The sequence below is a fragment of the Mastigoproctus giganteus genome, chromosome 10 (assembly GCF_048544385.1).
Source record: "Mastigoproctus giganteus isolate SK-2022 chromosome 10, ASM4854438v1, whole genome shotgun sequence".
In the NCBI taxonomy this organism is placed as follows: domain Eukaryota; kingdom Metazoa; phylum Arthropoda; class Arachnida; order Uropygi; family Thelyphonidae; genus Mastigoproctus; species Mastigoproctus giganteus.
This window is the reverse complement of record NC_143584.1, coordinates 113,417,943-113,442,624: the sequence shown is the minus strand read 5'-3', so window position 1 is coordinate 113,442,624 and position 24,682 is coordinate 113,417,943. Positions and strand designations below refer to the sequence as shown.

Below are 24,682 nucleotides of genomic sequence, written 5' to 3'. Positions count from 1 at the left end.
TTTAATCATCTGACTTTTCAAAAGGAAAAAAGATCTGCATAGTGATTGTGTGGTTATTGTAAAAGTTATGAAAATTGGGGAAAAGACGGAGGGAAATTTAGAGCGTAAACTAAATAACAAATATTGAAACAAGTTAGTGATTTTGTGTATTCAGATTTTGTGAATTCTGTCATATTGTTGAAAATCATGGTAACAAAACAATGAGAAATTTCCTTCAAATTTTGTATAATAGCATATTCTATGAAATATAAAAAGATCTTTTAAATTAGCCATTCTCTTCATGATTATTTTCATCAAAAGTCAGTTATCACCCAATTACATCATGATAGTGAAACTGGTTTATTTTTAGCATTACATTACAGAATCTTGCTGATGCCTTGTTTGCCTACATATTATGCAAGACAAAAATACAGTATATGACTACTTAGATACATTTTAGCAGGTATTGATATAAAACCAAATAAACCAGTTGTCTCTCAGTGTTGACACAAATATTTAACTTATAGGAACTGCACATGTAAAACAATTACAACCACTGTCCAAATCGTCATTAGTGCTCTGCCAAGGGCAGATCTAGGCGTACACTCAACAACCACTTTTCCATATCTTCCTATCCTCAGCCCTCCTCTTCATCTCCCCATATCCACCATCCCTTCTCAATTTATCTGTCATAGTTTTTCTCAGTCTCCCTCTGGACCTCTTACTGTCATCCTTTCCCTTCATTATATCCTTCATTAGCCTTCCATCATGCGACACATGTCCAATCCAATTTCTCTTCCACCTTCTGATTATTTTTGTTAAACATCTCTTCTCACATCTTCTCAAAACACATTCCTTTCTCACTTTACTGGCACAGCTTATCTTTTCTATCCTCCTTCATACCCGCAGCTGAACTTTCCAGTTGTTTAATACCCTTTATTTTCATTATCCATGTGTCTGTGCCATAAAGTACTACACTCCATACTAGAAATCATGCTAGTCCTTTTCCTTAAACTTATTCTTAATCTCCCACATAATATTCTTCTTTGCTTCTCAAAAGGTGTTTTACAAATTGCTATTCTTATTTTTATTTCTGTGCCGCTCTTTGCTTCTTCCATCTTGGCTTGCCAAATACCTGTACTCGCTCACATCTTTGGACTGGTATTCAAATAGTCCAATCCAAATATCTTCAGTTTCTCTACCATTATGTCTGTTGATTGTGTGGTTATTGTAAAAGTTATGAAAATTGGGGAAAAGATGGAGGGAAATTTAGAGCGTAAACTAAATAACAAATATTGAAACAAGTTAGTGATTTTGTGTATTCATGAGGATGAAAGATTAGACATGGAGAGAAACAATAGAATAAATAAAACAGGAAACCAAATAATCACATTCATTGGAGCCAAAGAGAAATTACTCAGAAGATAAAAATTAGCTGTTTATAACAGCAGTTTATAAGCGTCTTTTAACTTATAAAACTGAGAACTAGGTAAGAAATAAAGGAATTGATTAAAAATTAAACTTCGGAAATAACAGTTTGAGAAAAATAAATGGAATTAACAGGTGAAAACAGCAGCAAGGCCATATTAAAATTTGAGGAAATAAGAAAATTCTAACAAATTTCCAATGAGACGTAAGTGAAGCAAACTTAAGATGCTGTGGGCATGTAGAAAGGATGGGACAAGGGAGATTCAAGGCAAAACTGAATATTAAATAGATATATAGGAAAGTAGAGCAATAACATCGAGGAACCATTAAAAGAGTGTTAAGGGGAAGTCTTGCCTGACCAACTTGATTGGATATTATGATGCAGTCACAAAAGAACTGGATGCAGGGAATAACTTTGACATTATATACTTGGATCTTAGAAAGGCTTTTGATACTGTTGCACATGGAAGACTGCTACACAAATTGGAGCAGTGTGACATTGGAGGCAAATTGCTGCTATGGATAAAGGGGGAGTTGAGGGGGAGAAGACAGAGAGTGGTAATCAGTGGACACTGCTCATCGTGGAAGTGTTGGGTCCATTATTGTTTTCTGTATTTATAAATGATATTGATGATGGTATATCAAGCTTAATGTCCAAGTTTGCAGATGATACAAAGGTTGGCAGGGTTGTCAAGGACACTACTGACACTATGCTGCTGCAACAGAATCTGGAAAGGTTGAGCAGATGGGCTGAGAGGTGGCAAATGAAGTTTAACATTGACAAATGTAAAGTACTACACATGGGAAACAGCAACCCCAGAGCAACGTATCAACTCTGTAGAGAATGAAAGGGACTTGGGGGTAGTTGTGCAGGCAGATATGAAGTTCTCTGAGCAGTGCAGATGGGCTGCAAGAGTAGCTCATGGAGTATTGTCAATGATATACAGGAATTTTTCCAGCAGGGATAAGGAGGTGATTATTCCATTGTATAAGGCAATGGTCAGGCCACACCTAGAGTACTGTATACAGGTCTGGAGGCCTCATTTCAAGAAGGATGTAGAGCTGCTGGAACGAGTACAGAGAAGGGCAACAAGATTAGTGAATGGAACAAAGGGGTGCTCTTACGAAGAAAGGCTTAAGTTTTGCAAATTACAGTGTCTGGAGACTAGGCACCAGCGAGGTGATCTGATAGAGGTGTATAAAGCCTTGAATGGTTTAAGCATGCTCAATGCTGATGGGATTCTTCCTCTAGCTCAGAAAAATCACCTGAGAGGGCATAAATTCAAATTGAGGAAAGACAGATGTAGGATAGACGTGAGGAAATTTGCCTTTAGCCAGCGGGTGGTTGGTTGGTGGAACAGACTTCCATCCCTTGTGGTGGAGGTTGATAGCCTAAATAAGTTTAAGGCTCAGCTAGACAGGTATTTGGAACGAACAGAGGGGTGAGGTGGAAGTGGTTTTTTTTTTTTTTTGGCTGATGCTGCATAAGCTTGCTTTCTTGCATCAAATGCCTCTACTAATGCTAATGCTAAAGAAAGAAGGCTTACTCTGGCTAACATTAAAGATTTAATATGAAATAAGAGTGCATAGGAAAAATAGTGAATAGAAGGCTAATAGTCCTGGAGCAGGGGTTGGCAACCTTTTTGAGTTAAGAGCCATTTTTGATCTAATTAAAAAAGAGAGAGAATCTGAAGAGCCGCACTTCAGCTCAAGCTTGGGGGGAGGGGGGGGAGTTTTTTAAGAAATGGAATAGAGTGGGAAGGTTTTATTAAAAAAATATATTTTTTGAAATATTATTTATTAATATTTCTAATTAATGTTACTTTTGCTGCCAAACTTCTTGAGCGAGTCTCTCAATGTCAGGGAAGTATGCCGTGTTTTTCATCTTTAAACATGCTGAGAGACTCGCATTGTTCAGATGGTTTCTTGATTTATTTTTAATATGGTTTATGTTCGAAAAAATTTGCCCACAGAAATTTGTTGAACCAAAAACTGAGAGAAGTCCAAATGCAAATATTTTCAAATTTATATACGTGTCAGGTAAGCTATTTCACACATCGAACACAATTTGGTCTTACTTTTTCAACTCATCTATCACCATCCATTTGTGTAAAATTGCAAGGGCAGCCTTTTACCTCTCCAAATTCTCAATTTCAGTTTTAAGACATTTTAATCTTGCTACATGTCCTTGATTTTTAAGTCCTCTTACTCCATTTCAAACTTTGCTTCATGTGGGCTAAAAGTTAAAAGTGTCTCAAGTGGCTCGCAAGCCAAAGGTTGCCAATCCCTGTCCTGGAGTAATATGTATTATCATAGTGACCTGTACACCCTGAGTATAACAGATTTGGATAATAAGTCAGTGCTCTGTATAGGGCGCCTCCGTAGCCAGGTGGGAAGGAGCAGCAGTGCGTAGCACACGCTTCTTGATTAGACTGGGGTTCGAGCCAGTCACCACCAAATACGGAGGATGCGGAAAGGTCAGGGAATGACAACCACATATCCCGGAGCAATATGGCCTTAGTTGCTAATGCTCCTAAAAACCAAATAACAAACAAACAAGCTCTGTATAGAACATGAATCAAAGACCTAGGCTGTTAAGTATTAGTAGTGGCAAACGATGCAAGAAAACAAGCTAATACAGCATCAGCCAAAAAAAAAAAAAAAAAACCAATCCCAAGTCACCTGTCCAAGCCCTCTAAAGTTTGTTTGAATTTATTCAAACAACCTAAATTTGCAACAGATGGAAGTTTGTTTCAACAATCAACTACCCTCTGAAAAGGCTGAAAACAAACTTCCAAACATCTATCCTGCAACCATCCTTCCCCAATTTCAATTTATGCCCCCTCATGTGTATAGTCTGAGAAAGAGGAAGAATTCCATCAGCATTGAGCTTACTCAATCTATTGATAGCTTTAAACACCTAAATAAGATCACCTCTCGGGTGTCTAGCCTCCAGACATTTCAATTTCCAGAATTAAAGCCTTTTTGGTAAGAGCACCCTTTTGTTCCTCTCACCAATCTTGTTGCTCTTCTCTGCCCTCATTCTAGAAGGTCTGTATTTCAAGATGTGGCCTCAAATTTGACCTATAAAATGGGATAATCACCTCCTTATCCCTGCTAGCAAAATTCTTGTATATCATGCACAAAACCCATTACCTCTCCTTGTAGCCTGTCTGCACTGCACAGAGAACTTCATATCTGACTACACAATTACCCTCAGGTCTCTTTCATTTTCTGCCACCCTGGTGTACTACTACACATTTGGTACATTAATTTAGAATTACTAATTACCAGTTTGGAATTATTGTAGTACATTGCATTTGTCAATGTTAAATTTCAATTGCCATTTCTCATCTGCCTAATTTTTCTAGATCTTGTTACAATGGCATACCTTGATTACTGTCATTAAGCACTCTGCCAACCTTTGTATCATCTGCACACTTAGACATTAAGCCTAATATAACTACAGCAGTATTATTAATAAAAATAAAATCTACAGTGGACCCAGCACCAAATGCTGGGGAACTCCACTAATAACATCAGTCCACAAAGAGCAGTGTCCATTGATAACCATTCCCTGTCTTTTGTCACTCAGCCATCCCTTCATCCATAGCAGTAACTTGTCTTTAATGCTACTTTAATCCCATTTGTACAGCAGTCTTTTACAAGCTATTCAGAAATCCAACTATATATCAAGTATTACTTTTTGCATCCAGTTCCTTGGTTACTGCATCACAATATCCAATCAAATTGGTCAGACAAGATTGTCCCTTAAAAAAAATCAATGCTGTGACTGCAGTATAATTGCATTCCTGTCTAGAGTGTCCTGCATTACTTCTTTAACCAGTGACTCCATTCTTTTCCTTGGAATAGAAGTTAAGCTAACAGGTCAGTAATTATTCATGTCACCATTTGATTCCCTTTGTGGATTTGGGATTCATTTGTTCATTTCTAGGCGATCAGGACCTTCAGGTGGACTGGAGACTTCTTATAATAATGTTTAAGGGTTTGCTTACATTCTTTACCGCCTCCCTTAATATAATTGGATAGATCTCATTCACCCCAGTATCAAAAGCTATTCAGAAATCCAACTATATATCAAGTATTACTTTTTGCATCCAGTTCCTTGGTTACTGCATCACAATATCCAATCAAATTGGTCAGACAAGATTGTCCCTTAAAAAAATCAATGCTGTGACTGCAGTATAATTGCATTCCTGTCTAGAGTGTCCTGCATTACTTCTTTAACCAGTGACTCCATTCTTTTCCTTGGAATAGAAGTTAAGCTAACAGGTCAGTAATTATTCATGTCACCATTTGATTCCCTTTGTGGGTTTGGGATTCATTTGTTCATTTCTAGGCCATCAGGACCTTCAGGTGGACTGGAGACTTCTTATAATAATGTTTAAGGGTTTGCTTACATTATTTACCGCCTCCCTTAATATAATTGGATAGATCTCATTCACCCCAGGTGAATTTGTTATGTTTAACTTCAACAATTTCTTTTCTACTTTCCTCTCAGTTACCACAAAATCATTTACCTACCTGTTAGAATTTTATAAACTTCTGGCATCCCCCTTCCCTAAAGAATTTCTCATATGTGACTGTAGACGCAGAATACATATTCAGTTTGTCAGCAACCATAGCAGGATAATCAACTGTTAATCCTACTGATATCCAGTGTGCCAATGTGATCCATCCCCCTTCCTTCTAATGTTTAGAAGTGTTTGCTGTTTTTCTTTGCATCCTTTGTCATAGAGTTCTCATAATATATCTTGGCTTGCCTAACCTCCTTTGGGACTTGAGTGCAGTCTAATTTATGTTTGCCATAGATTTTTTTTCACCTCATAATTTATATGCATGCCATGCATTTTTTTTTTTGCCCTACCACAAGTCTCATTGGTTCATTTGACATCCATTTAGGTCTAAGCCTTGAACAATATTTCTTAGTTGATATAAGAAGTTTAGTAGCTCCTATGATTACTTCCCTGAATGCTTTAGAATTTGGTGTTGGTAACACTGTATAGAATTTAAAAACTGAATGAACCCACTGTAGTCACCTTTACAAAAGAAAATGCCACTCCCTTTATGTAAATCTCCTATCAGCTATGCTGTGATCACTGCCACCTACTGGCTCTTTTATCTCAACATTTTATGAAACTGTGACTCTTTTATTCTCAAGATTGAATAAAATTAAAGACTCCCATTCTGCCAGAGAAGTTCCTGTTGATAATCAGATTGAACATAATGCTTTTCCTTGTTGCTTCTTTAACACTCTTTTATAATGGGGAGTTTAAACGGTAAAGTTAAAATCCTCCATTATAAGACATTCTGGTTTACTGACCCGCTCTTTTTCTGTATAATTGTTTGTTATAATCATCACAGTCATTAGACCTGTAACACACTTCTACTCTGTTTTGTTTTCTCAGCACTTCTGTCACACCAAACTGACTCAACATTGCACTGGCCACCTCTTTTAAATGGATGCACTTCCTCAGATTTTATACGATTGTTAACTAAGAGCATAACCCTTCTCCTATTCTGTCTATCTATCCTTTCTATATATACACATTGTACTTCTCATACTGAAATTTTGCATCTGTTATGTCTGAGTGATACCACCTCTCCGATATTCCTGCAATGTTTGTTATTAGAAGGTTGCATAATGTAATATAAATCATAACTAATTTTTATTAATATGAAATTGTAACCTTATATTAATTTTATATTATAACAATAAAATATATGACATCTTTACTTTTTTGCTGGAACCATTAAAATTTATGCGATGATATTGTTAGTCACCTTGTTGATAATCCAATTCTGTGATGAATATCTGTTATTGGTTGCTCCTGCTCACGAACTACAACTGCTGCCAATCAAAATATGCCAGTAATCATTTCAGCAATTGTCTGTTAACTCTGCAGGCAATGGGAAATTTGTACACAGTACTCTTAACAGTGCCTGTTACTTCTAAATACTTTTAAAAATTTTAATAAAGACTTTTTTCTTAAAAAGTTCTAGGCATGACATAACATTTTATTGCTGATGAAAGATGTATGCTACAGAGTTTGATTGATGTCAGAAAACACAGTACTTCTTGAAGTGAAAACTCACATGCTTTGTATAGCATACTGTACTTGTGTTATATGATATTTTACAAAAGAAAAAGTTTAAGAGAAATCAAAATACAGTGAAAGATAAAAGCATGAAATAAGAACTTACTGCTGCCAGTATGCAGCAGTACTGTACTGTAATGCAATCAAAATGCATTTAAAAACGCTTACCAAAAAAAAAAATAATTTTTGTACTACTTGATACAAATTTTACATGAATAAATATCTGTAATTGTGCTATCATTTGAGATTTCAGCCCTTTCTAGAAATGCATCTACTAAATAGAGATATGACTATTATAAGTTTCAGGTGTACTGAGGTACAAACATATTGGTGTTTCATCACACCAAAACTGCATTAATATGATATATTCTTTTGCACTATAGTCAAGCCATAACTTTTAATAAGTTATCCTTTCTTGCAGGTTACAAAATGAAGAAACGAGTGGGTGACATTGAAGAATTTGCTTTTGCTACTTTAACAGAGGGGCAGCAACTTCACATCACTTTAGCAATTTCAGGGTGGCTGACAAATGAAGGTCCAGGTAAACCTTTTTTTTTTTTTTTTTAATTGTCAGTTATAATGTATATAGTTGACTACAAGTTGTCCATGGATGGATTGCCAACATTTGGGAAATCCCACATGCTATTGTATTTTCAGAATAATTCCTCTTCTTGCTGGCCTTTCAATCACCTTACCACCATTTTCTTGAGCTGCCTGAAATGCGAAGTTAACATAAGTATAGTGTAAATGTATTGTTTTTGTATAACCAGTGCCCAAATAAAAACTTATTAGCTTCAATGCTATTTCAATTCTTAAACTTCCAAAAGAAGCTTCCTAAAATATAAAGATGGCCATTGCCAGTTACAAGTTTGAGCACATTTGTAATCACCATGTCTTAACTGGTCAGAATGTTAAGACCAGGGAAAATTCGGGTATATTTACGTGCTTTGAAAAAAACAATATTGTTTTTTTTAATGACAAATTTTTAGCTAATTTAGTTCATTTTTGGCTGCATATAAATATTATGCCTACACAACATGCACATCTTAATGTTATATAGTTCTCAATTACCTAAAGAGTTATTTGTTAACCAAATTTACTTGAGCTTGCGCATCTTTCGTATTGTGGAAATTTAATCGAATGAAATTGAATATGAATGGCATTCTTCCTCTTACTGAGACTACACACGAGGGGGCGTAAATTTAAGTTGAGGAAGGATGGTTGCAGGATAGATGTGTGGAAGTTTGCCTTCAGCCATTGGGTGGTTGATTACTATATAATTTCTGGTGCTTCCGAGGCAGGTGGGAAGGAGCAGCAGTGCATAGCACACGCTTCTTGATTAGACCGGGGTTCGAGCCCGTCACCACCAAATACGGAGGATGTGGAAAGGTCAGGAAATGACCACCTCATATTCCCGGAGCAATATGGCCTTAGTTGCTAATGCTCCTAAAAATCAAATAACAACAACTATATAATTTCTAGTAAAGACCGACAGACTGGTTTAAGTTCAAATTTATTAAAATAAATAAATAAATAGAGTACTAAAATAGATATAAAATAAAAGGATTAAAAAACATAAAAGCATAAAAATATATATTTAAGTAAAAGGCAATAAAATAGAAGCTTTTGGGGTGAGGTGTTCCCTTCATCAACTATGCAATGACTGTGTATATATATTAGTTGGGTAAAATAACAGAAGGTGACTGGGCATGATTGTAAATCACAACTCCCGTGCCAGTAACACAGTATTACACATGCATAAGGAATGCCAATGCTCATTTCACTCTTCCTTGGGGGTTGCTGATGCATACATTTGTTTGTTTGTTTCGGGATTTATTGGGTGCATCGGCAACTGTGACCATAGTGCGCCATACATAAGGTAACTATGCATGCCATTTCTTCTCAAATAGAGAAAATGGAAAAAAGGAACCAGAAAGTAATTTTTTTTTAGCTAACTAGAGGAGGTGATATACTTTAATCATCTTGAGAAAGTTATAAGTGCTTGAGACATTTGTTTCATTGTTTAAAAGTGAGGTAAGTGTAGGATCTTTTGTTGTGGCTGATGAAAAGATTCTGGCGTTCTAGTAATAGTAGTAGTGGCATGTGATGCAAGAAAGCAAATGTATGAGCTTATGCAGCATCAGCCAAAAAAAAAAAAAAAAAAATCACACCATTCCCTCCAAATGCCTGTCCAGTTCCTCCTTAAATTTATTCAACCTATCAACTTCCACAACGACAGATGGAAGTTTGTTCCAGCAATTAACCACCAGCTGGCTAAAGGCGAATTTCCGCACATCTAATCTACATCTGTCTTTTCTTAATTTGAATTTATGCCCCCTTAGGTTCGTAATCTGAACAAGTGGAAGGATCCCATCAGAATTCAGCGTACTGAACCCATTCAAGGCCTTATACACCTCAATCAGATCACTGCGCAGGTGCCTAGTCTCCACCCACTCCAATTTGCAGAACTTAAGCCCCTCTCTTGATAAGAGGATCCCTTCATTCCCCTCACCAATCTTGTTGCCCTTCTCTGTACACGCTCAAGTAAATCTACATCCTTCCTAAAATAAGGCCTCCAGACCTGTACGCAATACTCAAGGCGTGGCCTGACCATTGCCTTATACAGAGGGATAATCACCTTTTCCCTGCTAGCAAAATTCCGTTATATCATTGACAAAACCCCATGACCTGCCCTGGCAGCCTGTCTGCATTGCCCAGAAAACTTCATATCTGCCTGCACAATTTCTCTTAAGTGTTTTTCATTTTCTACCACCTTAAGTGTAGTACCACACAGTTGGTACGTTTCTCTGGGGTTACTTCTACCCAAATGCAGTACTTTGCATTTGTCAAGGTTAAACTTCAGTTGCCACTTCTTACCCTATCTGCCCAAATTATCTAGATCCTGTTGCAGTAGCACACTGCCATTACTGTCATTAACAACCCTGCCAACCTTTGTATCATCTGCAAACTTCGACACTAAGCCTGATATACCTTCATCAATATCATTGATAAATATACAAAACAACAGTGGACCCAACACCGAACCCTGTGGGACTCCAGTAATAACATTAGTCCAAGAAGAGCAGCACCCATTGATTATCACCCTCTGTCTTCTCCCACTTAACCATCCTTTTATCCATTGTAGCAACTTACCCTTAATACCATTCTGCTCCAATTTGTACAATAGTCTTCCATGCGCAACAGTGTCAAAAGCTTTCCTGAAATCCAAATATATGATATCAAAATTATTTTTTGCATCCAGTTCCTTTGTAACCACATCATAATATCCTATCAAATTTGTCAGACAAGACTTTCCCTTAACAAACCCATGCTGTGTCTGAATTATTGCTGCAGTCTTGTCTAGATGATCCTGCAATGCATCTTTAACCAGCGACTCCATTATTTTACCCGGTCGGTAAACTAACTGGTCTGTAATTACCCTTGTCACCCTTCGATCCCCCTTTGTGAATTAGGGATACATTTTCACATCTCCAGTCCGTGGGAACCTCCCCTGAGTCCAAGGATGCTCTCATAATTATGGCTAAGGGTTTGCTTAGTTGCTTTGCCACCTCCTTTAATATAACTGGATAGATCCCATCCACCCCAGGTGCTTTTCTTATGTTTAACTTCAACAATTTCTCCTCCACTTTGCTCTCAGTTATTACAAAATCATTAAGTATCCTGCTACAATTTGATAACCTTCTGCCATTTTCAAACCTTAATAATTCCTCATGTGCGAATGTAGATGCAAAATACTCATTCAGTTTGTTTGCTATCTGAGCAGGATCATCAACAGTCGAACCATCGATGTCAAGTGGACCAATCAGATTCATCCCCTTCCTTTTAGAGTTTATATAAGTAAAGAAATCTTTGCTGTTTTTCTTAGCATCTTTTGCCAAGGATTTCTCGTAATCTGCCTTCGCCTGCCTAACCTCCTTTGTAACTTGGTTACAGATCAACTTGTAGCTATCATAGGCTTCTGTGTCACGTGTTAATTTGTATGCATCCCATGCATTTTTCTTCTCTGTTACTAGTCTCATTAGTTCATTTGACAACCATTTAGGGCTAAACCTTGAACAATATTTCTTAATAGGTATGAAACTTTTAGTAGCATCCAAGATTAATTCCTTGAATGCTTCCCACTTAGAATTTACTTTTGGTAACATCGTCAGTTGATTCCACTGTACAGAATTTAAAAACTGTCGGAGACCACTGTACTCTCCTTTACGGAAGCAAAAACCCTTTCCTTTACCCCTGATGGTAATTAAATCTTTAAGTAAATCCCACGTCAGTACACTGTGATCACTGCCACCTAGTGGTTCTTTTATCTGCAAATTCCTAATACACGAATGAACACTGCTGATAACCAGATCAAGAGTATTACTTTCTCTGGTTGCCTCTCGAACATGCTGCTGCAGAAAACAATCATCCAATAAATCCACAAATGTCTGACTAGCGTGTCAGTGCCCAACCCACAAGTTCCAGTCAATATCTGGGAAGTTGATGTTTTGACCAATCACTTCAAATTCATCAAATTTATTTACTATACTTCTAGCATTGGTATACATGCAAGCATACATGCTCCTACTCCTATTCTTTGTTACCCTAACACATCCCCTATACCCACCCGTTCCACGATGACCGCCACCTGTCCCTGAAACCCCAACACCCCACGCTCCAGGTCGTTACTTATTCTAATAGAAGTTGTGCAAGAATCACCTTCACCTCTGCCTATGGCTACTGTTAAACTATTAGTCCTTGTATCCGCCCAAGCTATCAGTTTTCCGACTCACCCAACACTGCCTCGATAGCATCAGCAAATATTCTTGCACCCTTTCTATTTAAGTGTATCCCATCCCTGGGTAGATATACAAGAGAATATACATTCTCTTGTATATTTTGTGCATTCAACCAGAATGTGTTTCACTGAGAGCATTGTATTACAGTGATGACATTGAGGGGGTATCTCTCCTCTTAAAAGATAACCATGAGTGATATTTGTGTGGCCTATTTGCAGACGAGCCAATATTACCTCCTGATGTCGGATTGAACTAAAGCTGGAAGGCCATCGCTGAAGGTTTGGCTTGATACTTCAAAGTTTATTATTAGCTTGATTTTCCCATGATAACTGCCATTGGTACATGCATTTTTCCTGGATTATTGGTCGATAGTCTTGATGAGGCACTTTCCACTTGTTCTCAGGTGGTAGGTGAGCTAATTTGGCAGCATTGTCCGCTAGTTCATTTCCAGGAATTGCCATATGTCCTGGGACCCAGCAGAAGTGTATGTTTTTCCCAAGTTCTGATAAGGTATGTAAAGAGCTGACTATTCTTTTCACAACTGGGTGGGTGATGTTCATGGTGTTTTTTAGTGCTTGAAGTGCACTTAAAGAATCTGAAAATTATGCTGTTGTTAATATCAGAAGACTCAATATGATTCAGGGCAACCTGAATTGCTATTAGTTCGGCGGAAAATATACTGAATTTACGTGATAACTGATAAGCTAATGTGATGTTTGGAAAAACTGCGACGATTCCAACGTTGACATCTTTCTTTGATCCATCAGTATGTACTATGGTAAAGCAGGGAAACTGGTCCACTATTGCATGGTATAGTTGCAAGAAGTTTTCTCTATGCAATGTAGATTTATTCCATTCATGCAGATGTAAGTCACATGAGGGTGAAATGATATTCCAAGGAGCAAGAGAACATGGGAGGCTATGTGCCACATTGTCTAAGGTTAAATTTAGTTCTTCTAAGAGGTGTTTTATTCTCATACCCAAAGGACGATTAGCATTAGATTGGTTTTGGTATAACCTGCTGTGCTGTAATGTGAAAAGTATCTGCCAGTTTGGGTGTTCTGGCATAGATCTAATTTTATAGGCATAATGTAGTATCAGTTGTTGTCGCCTGATCGAGAGGGAGGTTCGTGTGCTTCAGCATACAAGCTATATACTGGAGATGTGCGATATGCTCCTAAAGCAATGCGTATTCCACTATGATGGATAGGGTCAAGCCAGCGAAGGGCACTAGGTCTTGCTGAACTATAGACTGGTGCTCCGTAGTTAAGTTTCGATCTTATTAATGCTCTATATAACCGTAATAAAGTAAGCCGATCAGCTCCCCAATTAATTGCAGAGAGAACCTGGATGATATTTAGTTTTTGTTGACATGATGTTCTTAGTCTTTTGATATGCTCAACGAAAGTGAGTTTATGGTCTAAAGTGATTCCTAAGAACCGTATGCTGGGATGAACTGCTATTGGTTGGCAATTCAGTTGTAGCTCCGGATTGGGATGGAGTTTGCGTTGGCGGCAAAAATGGATGCAAAATGTTTTTTCCGGACAAAGTTGAAATCCATTAGTCTGAGCCCATGAACAGATCTTAGTTATTGCCCCTTGCAACTGTCTCTCAATAGTATTCATGTTTTTCACATGACACCAAATACTAAGGTCGTCTACAACAGTGCTTTATCAATAGTGTTTGGAATTTGTCCGGCAATGGTGTTTATTGCAATTATAAAAAGTGAAGCACTGAGTACAGAGCCTTGAGGAATTCCTTCTTGTGAAAATACTTGGAACAGTGAGGTTTTAAATCGAACCTGGAATGTACTTGCATAGGAAATTCTATATGAAAATCAGGAAGTGACCCCGAAGTTCATGGCAATGTAATTCACAGAGTATTCCATACTTCCACGTGGAATCATAGGCCTTACTGATATCAAACCAGACTAACACATGATGTTCCGATCTGAGGAACGCATTCCAAATGGAATTCTCTAGTCTGACTAGTATATCTAGTGTAGATCTGTTTTGTCGAACACCGAATTGTGCAGAATGTAGCAGATTGAAATTTTCAAGGTACCAGATCAGTTGGCAGTTCACCCTCTTTTCGAGAATTTTGCAAATGCAACTGGTCAAGGCAATTGGTCTGTAATGAGTGAGATTTGTAGGGTCTTTACCTGGTTTAGGGAAGGCAAGGACAGTAGCATGATGCCATTGATTAGGGAATTTATCTTCCAGGAAGAGTCTACTGAATAGATGAAGAAGTGACTCTAATGATTCGGTACTTAGTTTCTGTATCATGGAATAATGACTATTAGCTGGTCCTACAGCACTGCGTCTAGATGTTGACAAGGCTCTATGTAATTCGTGGGTGGTAAAAGATAAGTTGTTATTGTTCATCTCCTTTTGAAGAGAAGTTTAACTTTTGTTTTTCTAAACTTGTTTTTAATTTTCTAAAGGTCGGTGTATAACTTTCTATTGCTGATGTTTTTGCAAAGGTTTCACCTAGTATATTGGCAATTCCAGCAGGATCATTTACATTCTGCCCTCTCCATTCCATGATAGGTAGAGATATCGTTTTATATTTGCCACTCATTTTTCTGATTGCTTTCCAAATTTTATGTGTAGGCGTTGCTTGATTGATAGTCGAAGTGAAGCGGATCCAAGCAGCCTTTTTATTGCAGCATCTAACATATCTCGCTTTTGCTCTAGCGCACGTATGAATTGAATGAGATTGGTTGTAGTTGGACTCCGGCGAAAAGAATTCTAAGCTTTGCTTTGCTCTTTTTTAGCCACAAGGCATTCATCACACCACCAGGTTTTTGGATGAATCGGTAATTTTGATGAGGATTTTGGCACGGTTTTTTCCGCTGCATGTAATATCGTTTTTGTGACATAGTCAACTGCTTCATCAGTTGTGGAATTTTGAATTATTTTGGGATCAAGCTTAGTTAATTTTTTTTTGGACTGCCAATCTGCTTTATCAGTGAGCCAATGTTGAATTTCAGTAGGATGATGAGAGGGCTTATTAAGTAATACAATTATTATGGGGAAATGATCGCTATGTAGTGGATCGTTGTTTATCGTCCACTTTAGAGTAGGATATAAGGTTGCTGAACAAATAGACAAGTCTATTGCAGTACTTGTTCCTGAAGGAAGGTGAACGTATGTAGGTGAACCATCATTTAGAAGAAGGAGGTTGTTATTGTCTGGACATTGTTCAATTAGTTTTCCTCTTTGATCAATGTTGTTGTTACCTCATAGAGTGTGATGACCATTTAAGTCTCCCAGAATGAGGAAGGGTCTTGGGAGTTGAGCTATAAGATTGTTGAGATCATTTTGTTGGAAGTTATAGCTTGGTGGGATGTATAAGGAGCAGATTGTCATGTGGATGTTAGCAGCTACACGGACTGCTATTGCCTCGAGGGGGGAGTTCAGTAAGACCTGTTTGGTAGGAATATGTGGGTTTGTTAAAATAGCTACACCACCATGTGCAATATTCTGATTGGTTCTGTCTTTTCTAATAATGTTATAACGAGACAGTTTTGGTGTATTTTGGGGTTTTAAATAAGTTTCTTGAAGGCAGAGACATATTGGTGAGTATTTCCAGGAAAGATCGTATAGGTCATCGATATTGGCACAGAATCCATGACAATTCCACTGTATTATTCTGTTCATTATTTATCTCTTGTTAGACTTTCTGAGTGTTTTCAGGTTGCTGAGGTTTTCTGTTTTTTACTTTTGTTTTTATCTTTTTTTGGGAAGGAAGGCCTTTTGGTGTCCATGTCTTCTTCAACAAAAAGTTGAAGGACAGGGTCATCTGCTGATTTTTCTTTAGTGTCCATTTGTTGTTGGTGACTAGAAGTTAGGATATGTTTTTCTTTGAGTCCTTGATCCGGAGTGTGGAGGTTTTCTTGTGGTATGGTAATTGGTGTATTGACTGCTTGAGTTTGAGTTGCACTGTACAAAGATTTTACGTAATTCGAGAAAGACTCTTTTTGTGGTACTGTTAGTTCAGTTTGCGATGCGATTGATTGGAATTTTTTGGTGGCTTGGGCATACATAGGTCTGTTTGCATGAGTTGGTGGTGAGATGATTCTTTTTGCTTCTTGGTAAGAAACATTATGCTCAGTTTTATATTTCTGGATAAGTTTCTCACTTTTCCAGCGCTCACATGTTCTAGCATAAGCGGGATGATCTTTTTTGCAGTTTGGACATAGTGATTGAGGAGCATTACATTTTTCGCAATCGTGTTCAACTGAACCACACTTTGCGCAAGTAGGGGTTCCCTGGCAAGCTGTCTGGGAATGTCCATATTTCTGACATCGGAAACACCGTAGCGGATTTGGGACATATGGTCTGACATTACATACCAGATATCCGGCCTTAACAGATGATGGATGATTCGGTGTATTAAACGTCAAGATCAGATTGCCATCTTTTCTAGTGGAGAGTCTCTTGACACGAATAACTCCTTGTTCCTTCAGTTCTTCTAGCATTTCTTCTTCAGATACATCTAGTAAGTCCCAGTCTGAGATCACTCCTTTAGAGGTGTTCAGTGATCTGTGGGGTGTTACAGTTACTGGGAGTCCTGCAAAGAAATTAGTTTTCAGAAGTCGCTCAAAATGTTTGGCATTAGATGTCTCAATGAGAATATCTCCTGATCTGAATCTTTTTACGGATTTCAGAGATCCTGCTATACTTTCCAATTCCTTTTTAGCATTAGCATTAGTAGAGCATTTGATGCAAGAAAGCAAGCTTATGCAGCATCAGCCAAAAAAAAAAAATAAATAAATAAATAAAAAATAATCACTTCCATTTCACCCCTCTGTTCGTTCGAAATACCTGTCCAGCTGAGCCTTACACTTATTCAGGCTATCAATCTCCACGACAAGGGATGGAAGTCTGTTCCACCAACCAACCACCCGCTGGCTAAAGGCAAATTTCCTCATGTCTATCCTACATCTGTCTTTCCTCAATTTGAATTTATGCCCTCTCAGGTGATTATTCTGAGCAAGAGGAAGAATCCCATCAGCATTGAGCATGCTCAAACCATTCAAGGCTTTATACACCCCTATCAGATCACCTCGCTGGTGCCTAGTCTCCAGACACTGTAATTTGCAAAACTTAAGCCTTTCTTCGTAAGAGCACCCCTTTCTTCCATTCAACAATCTTTTTGCCCTTCTCTGTACTCGTTCCAGCATCTCTACATCCTTCTTGAAATGAGGCCTCCAGACCTGTATACAGTACTCTAGGTGTGGCCTGACCATTGCCTTATACAAGAGAATAATCACCTCCTTATCCCTGCTAGAAAAATTCCTATATATCATCGACAATACACCATGAGCTACTCTTGCAGCCCGTCTGCACTGCTCAGAAAACTTCATATCTGCCTGCACAACCACCTCCCAGGTCCCTTTTTCTCTACCACTGTCAGTGTGGTACCACAGAGTTGATACGTTGCTCTGGGGTTGCTGTTTCCCATATGTAGTACTTTACATTTGTCAATGTTAAACTTCATTTGCCACCTCTCAGCCCATCTGCTCAACCTTTCCAGATCCTGTTGCAGTAGCATAGTGTCAGTAGTGTCCTTGACAACCCTGCCAACCTTTGTATCGTCTGCAAACTTGGACATTAAGCTTGATATACCATCATCAATATCATTTATAAATACAGAAAACAATAATGGACCCAATACTGAACCCTGAGGGACTCTACTAATAACATTAGTCCACGATGAGCAGTGTCCATTGATTACCACTCTCTGTCTTCCCCACCCCTTTATCCATAGCAGCAATTTGCCTCCAGTGCCACACTGCTCCAATTTGTGCAGCAGTCTTCCATGTGCAACAGTATCAAAAGCCTTTCTAAGATCCAAGTATATAATATCAAAGTTATTCCCTGCATCCAGTTCTTTTGTGACTGCATCATAGTATCCAATCAAATTGGTCAGGCAAGACTTCCCCTTAACAAAACCATGCTGTGTCTGAGCTATAACTGAAGTCTTGTCTAGATGATCCTGCAGTGCTTCTTTAACCAGTGCCTCCATTAATTTTCCGGGAACAGAAGTTAAACTAACAGGTCTCTAATTACTTGTGTTGCCCTTTGATCCTCCTTTGTGAATTGGGGTCACATTTGCACATCTCCAGTCCGTGGGTACTTCCCCTGAGTCCAAGGAAGCTCTCATAATTATGGCTAAGGGTTTGCTTACTTCCTTTGCTGCCTCCTTTAATATAACTGGATAGATCCCATCCACCCCAGGTGCCTCTCTTGTATTTATCTTCAACAATTTCTCCTCCACTTTACTCTCAGTTATTACAAGATTCTCTAGCTTACTGCCAGAGTTGAATACACCTCTGGCATTCCCCTCGCTGAATAACTCCTCATGTGTGAATGTCAATGTAAAATATTCATTTAGTTTGTTAGCTACCTGAGCAGGATCATCAACAGTTGACCCATCGATATCAAGTGGACTAATCTGATTCATCCCCTTCCTTCTAGAGTTTACATAAGTAAAGAACTCTTTGCTGTTTTTCTTTGCGTCCCTTGCCAAAGATTTCTCGTAATCTGCCTTAGCCTGCCTAACCTCCTTTGTAACTTGGTTACAGATCAGCTTGTATCTATCATAGGCTTCTGTGTTACGTGTTAATTTGTATGTATCCCATGCATTTTTCTTCTCTGCCTCATATATGTCTCATTAGTTCATCTGACATCCACTTAGGCCTAAACCTTGAACAATATTTCTTAGTTGGTATGTAAAGCCTAGTAGCTTCCAAGATAAGTTCTTTGAATGCTTCCCATTTTGAATTTGCTGTTGGTAACATCATCAGTTGGTCCCACTGTATAGAATTTAAATACTGTCTCAGTCCATCCTAGTCGCCTTTACGAAAGCAGTAACCCTTCCCTTTACCCCTAATGGTAGTTACCTCTTTGAGTAAATCCCACTTCAGCACACTGTGATCACTGTCACCTAGTGGTTCATTTACCTGCAGATTCTTAATGCATGAAGAATCACTACTGATAATCAAATCAAGAGTATTACTCCCTCTAGTTGCCTCCCGAATATGCTGATGTAGAAAACAATCATCCAATAAATCCACAAAAGCCTTGCTAGTGTGTGAGTGACCAGCCCCCAAATTCCAGTCAATATCTGGGAAATTAAAATCCCCCATTATAAGACTCTGATTTACTGGCCCACTCTATTTCCCTGTACAATTTCTTATTATACTCATCAGAGTCATTAGGCCTATAGCACACTCTTACTCTCAATTTTGATCTCCCAATGCTTATGTCACACCAAACTGACTCGACACTGCACTGTCCAGCGATGTCAACTGGCTTCACTTCCTTGGATTTTGTGTATGTATTCACTTCCTTGGATTTTGTGTATTTCTTAACTAATAGCATAACCCCTCCTCCCTTCCTATCCTGTCTATCCTTTCTGTAGACATTGTACTCCCCAAATTCCAGTTCTGCATTCCTTATATCTGTGTGACACCACGTCTCTGAAATCCCCACAATATCTGCCTTTGATGTTTTGAGCAATACCTCAAATTCATCAAATTTATTTACTAAACTCCTAGCATTGGTGTACATGCACCTGTTCTTTTTCTTAGCTACCGTAACACAACCCATGTGTTTAATTGTACCCCAATGATTCCCAGCAGACTTTGAAATATCCTGCATTTTATTTTCCAGGCTGTGGCTCATTCCAATAGAAGCAGTGCAAGAATCACTTTCACCTCTGCTGCTACTGTTAGTCCTTGTATCCCCCCCAATCTAGCAGTTTTCCAACCCACCTAACACTGCCTCAATAGCATCAGCAAACATTCTTGCACCCTTTCTATTTAAGTGTATCCCATCCCTGTAGAAGCAGTCTCTCCTGTTAACAAGTACAGACCAGACTGAAAAAAATTCTACCCCTTGAGCCTTGCACAATCTTTCCAGGGCCGAATTGATCGACAGGGCTCTCATCATATACTCCCTCCTATCGTGTCTGGGCAGAATTGCAGACACTTTCAAATTCAACCCTAATTCACGGCTTTTTTTCAACAGTGACCTGTACTTGTTAAGTAATTCGGCCAGTCTCCTACTCTTAATATCATTAGTGCCAACGTGTACAACTGTATCACCTTTTGTGCCCTTAAAAGATGATATCTATGACGGCAAGTTTTGTTTTTTTGTTCCATAGCAATCTTCTTTGTATTTTTTGTTATGTGTGCACTGAACTGATCAAGCACCAATAGGATAGGTTTGCATAAGGGCCCACCTGGTCTCCTGCTCCAAACTTTCTCAAACCAGCTCTTCATCCAATCCTGATTCATCCAACTCATGTCATGAACATGGACAATCACTCCTCGAGGAATGTCTTCTTTTGGCATTGTTTTGCATTTGAAAATCAGCATAGGAGGCAGCTTGGTTCCGTCGGCACAACAAGCTAGAACAACTGTATAATGGCTCTTTTCATGTCCACTTGTCTTCACAGTTAGTTTTCACCCCCTTCTTATCAACAGTTCTGTTACTTGGGACATCAAATTGAAGGGGGACTTTGTCCATATTTGCAATCTGTCCCAACTCAAACTGATGTGTCTTCCGACATGAATGACAAAATGATGAAATTCAAGGACGACCTTCTGCTCATAGCTTTCAGACATCTTTTGGGCAAGTCTGGTGCGTGTATGCATGCTTAGTCCATTCCGTTTCATGAACATGAAGCACCAATTGTGTCCTCATTTGAAATTAGTAACTTCTTTTTCATCGGCAATTCTTGCCTCATGCTGAACCATCTTTGTGGACACAGGAATTCCAATTGCTCTTTGCTCCTCAATCCATATCTTCAATTCCCTCTCTAAATCAGGCCATTTTGCTGACTTGCCTCTAATGGCCTTCTTCTGCCGTGGCGTTTTCAGTAGGGTTTCTTCTTCTTCTTCCCGTAGCCAGTCTCAGATTGTTTTCTCAGTTGGAGGAGGACTAAACTTACGTTCAGCGGCAAGATTTCCATTCACTTTTGCAAACTGGATCACTTTTAACTTGAATTCAGCACTGTACGAAAATCTTTTCTGAGCCATTTCTGGGCAGAACGTGGCAAAACATAACCTAATATACCAGTAGCAAGTGCGAAACAATGAGCGTAAAGACAACAAGCGCAAAAAAGCGGGAAATGCAAGTAAAAAACATAACCTAATATACCAGTAGCAAGTGCGAAACAATGAGCGCAAAGACAACAAGCGCAAAAAAGCGGGAAATGCAAGTAAAAAAATCTACAACCACTGTATAAGACACACCCAGTTTATAGACCCCAAATTTTTCGAAAAAAGGTGCTTCTTATACATGGGGAAATACAGTAATTCAAAAGTTATAAAAAACAATAATTTTAAATCAATAAATAAAATTCCACTTTGTAGCTCCCAAAAAATCTTCTAGTTCAGATAACCTCGGGATGCATTTACCAACACACAACAGGGTGTTAAAGAAATGAAGTAAATATTTCATGGTGAAATGGACACTTAAAAATAAGCAAAAAAAAGCTTACCAAACTTGTTCGTAAATCTGTCGTTTCTGAATTAAACAGCATTTTTGATTAGGGTGAATTTCTCGAAAGGTGATTTTTTTCAGCTCAAAAGTGTTTGTGCATCGCGCCATTGCTTTGTGAGTGTGAGGAAATAAAATTGCAAAAAATAATCTCCATTTCTTATTATCAACAACAGTTTTACAATTTAAATAGATCATTTCAAAATGTTACCTTACGTGCATGTCTTAGAGTAATAGTTTGAAGTGTTTCCCATTCATCCGGATGCAGCAATGCAGCCTTCTCATCACTGAAGCTTGTGCTCTTTAAAAAATCCCTGATATATCTCTGATTTGATGACAGCTATATTAAACAGGCTGTTGTAGTTCTTACACTGTATCAGTGGGCACTGAATACACCACGGCTTTCAAATAGCCCCAGAAACAAAAATCCATGGGATTGATCAGGTACCTGGGCATCCAAGCCATGGTTCTGCCTTGTCCTGTTCGTTGTGCACCATATCTTTCACTCAGATGTTCTTTCATGCATAAAGAAAAATGTGCTGGTGCACCATCATATATAAACCAGATAGTTTGATGCTGCTGAAGAGGAACTTCCTCCAGAAACTCTTATAAATCTGTTAGGGATAATATGTGGTCCTATCAGATGGTCTCCTAGGATACCTGCTCACACATTCGGTGAAAAATGATGTTAATGTCAAATGAACACTGGCATTCACATTTTCTTCATCCCAAATCTGGCAGTTCTGAAAATTAAAAATGCCATTTTGAGTAAAATATGCTTCAATCTTGGAAAACATTACAAATTCAGGATTTTTGATACATTTCTGCAGTAGTCATTTGCATTGAGAACTTAAACACATTGAATGTGGTAGGGGTACAGCAATGTTTGGTGAAAATCCACCAAATGATGCTGCGGTTAATGTGCTCTGCTAAGGAAATCCTTCTTGTGCTTGTACTTGTACTTGGATTTTTGTTGCACTCTCAGCAGCACTCTTTCCTCCAGTTCTGGAGTAGTAACTGATCTTGGCCTTGCCTCACTCCTGTGGAATGAAATGTCTTTGTTCTCTAAGGTGCTGATGGATCCTAGAAAATGTACTGTTGTCTAGGTATCTTCGATTGGGAAATGCTTCACAAAACAAAGATGCAGCCTCCAATGCACTGCCATTAGCTTTACCATATGTGAAATGCATGTCCGCATAATCAGCATTTGTGTAAACATCATCCATGTTAAACATGAACTACAATAACTGTCACAACAGAAAACAAAACCTCAAAGGCACTTGATCTGTAGTGAATGTGAAATACTGGCAGCAGACCTTATTCCGCTAGTTTCTTTACTCAGTCGGAGGAGGAAGAAGTCACAATACTATGTGATGTGTGCACGGTGGTATTGTGTACATATCCCTTTTTGTTTGCCCTCCATGTGCACCCATTCTCACCATTCTGTTCAAGATCGCATTTAAACCGAGAACCACACATATGTGTACTTTTTCATGCTCTTAAAAAAATGTAAATACGCAAAAGAAGCAAACACTTCTACATAACTGGTATTTACCAAAAACACTGTTTATCTCAGCAATGGCAGAGTTGTGGACTCATGTTTTCTGAGACTTCTTTTGCCTTGAAAATATTTACTACCATTTTTTTTAAACACCCTGTACATGGTATACATATATATAAATAAGTTTTGCCATATCTTATCTGTGTTTCCAAGTAATTGTATCCACAATTTATAATAGATGTAGTAAGAAAATAGCTTTAAAATTGGAATGAAAACTTGACTGTTAATAAATACAATTTTTCAGTCCAGGTATATCCAAAATTGGTTGAATTCTCAGGATGCATAATCAGATGTAGATGATGTTACTGCTTAAAAAAAAAAAAAAAAAAAAAACCTGTTAACAATGAGCTTATATTTTCATTATTTTCTACAATTTTTTTGCCACGAACTTTTTTTTTTTTTTATTTAGTTTGGTTTCTGACAACAGTTTCATCAAATGTTGGAAAATCAAGTCAAAATAAGAACAAATTAATACTAAAGAAGTTTTATCTGCAAAGTTTTAATTTTTACCAACCTTCAAAATTCCACTGAGAAAGCCACTGTACAGAGCAGCCCACCATCAAAACTCTATCTACTGCCCACCTGCATTCAGAAAATTCACCACCACACACATTCCAAGAACTTGCTGCATAGGTCCATCTATACACATCCAGGAACTTGCTGCACAGGTCCATCTATACACATCCAGGAACTTGCTCATGAAAGGGATAAAAAATATTTATTGCAGGGTTCATCAAACTAAACAATGAAAAACTCTGTGTATGGAAAGTTAACTCAAGAGACTATACATATAAAAATTTAAATAATAAAACAAAAAAGAGTAAGGAGTTTATCTCTGTAAAAAAGGTCAAGCAGGCTAGGTAGATTATCCATGACATCTCCATGTAACACCAACCACCCTGATAAAAAAAAAAAAAAAAAAGTGTCTACACATTGACTATTATATAAATTCTTATTTATGGTAAATTTTGTAATGGTGAATTTTCAGCCCTTTTTTTTTTTTTTTTTTTTTTTGCTTGAACTTTTTTAAGCAAAGTTTTTATGCATTGTGTCAGTATTGTTGGTATTAGACAGAAGTAACATGAATGTCGTATGTTTTTATTTGCTATCATTCATATGATAGCTGAATTTCTTATAATTAAATGTGACATTTTCATAAAGATTTAAGATTAAAATTCAGAGATAAAATAAAAGTGAAAAACATTTTGAAAATTATTTTGGATAATCAAGAATTCTGCTGCATTTGGTTTGGGCATACATATTTTGTGTATACTATTTTGT

The 24,682-nt window shown here is 37.9% G+C and overlaps 1 protein-coding gene across 1 annotated transcript in view; it reads left to right on the top strand.

The window, feature by feature from the left end:
* LOC150079228 (transmembrane and coiled-coil domain-containing protein 4-like) overlaps positions 1–24,682 on the top strand; it is a 237,891-nt gene that overhangs the window by 133,438 nt on the left and 79,771 nt on the right. The window contains exon 8 of the mRNA XM_090382998.1: positions 7,948–8,067. Within this exon, the coding sequence (XP_090239124.1) occupies positions 7,948–8,067 (120 nt within the window). The remainder of the gene's footprint in view (positions 1–7,947; positions 8,068–24,682) is intronic.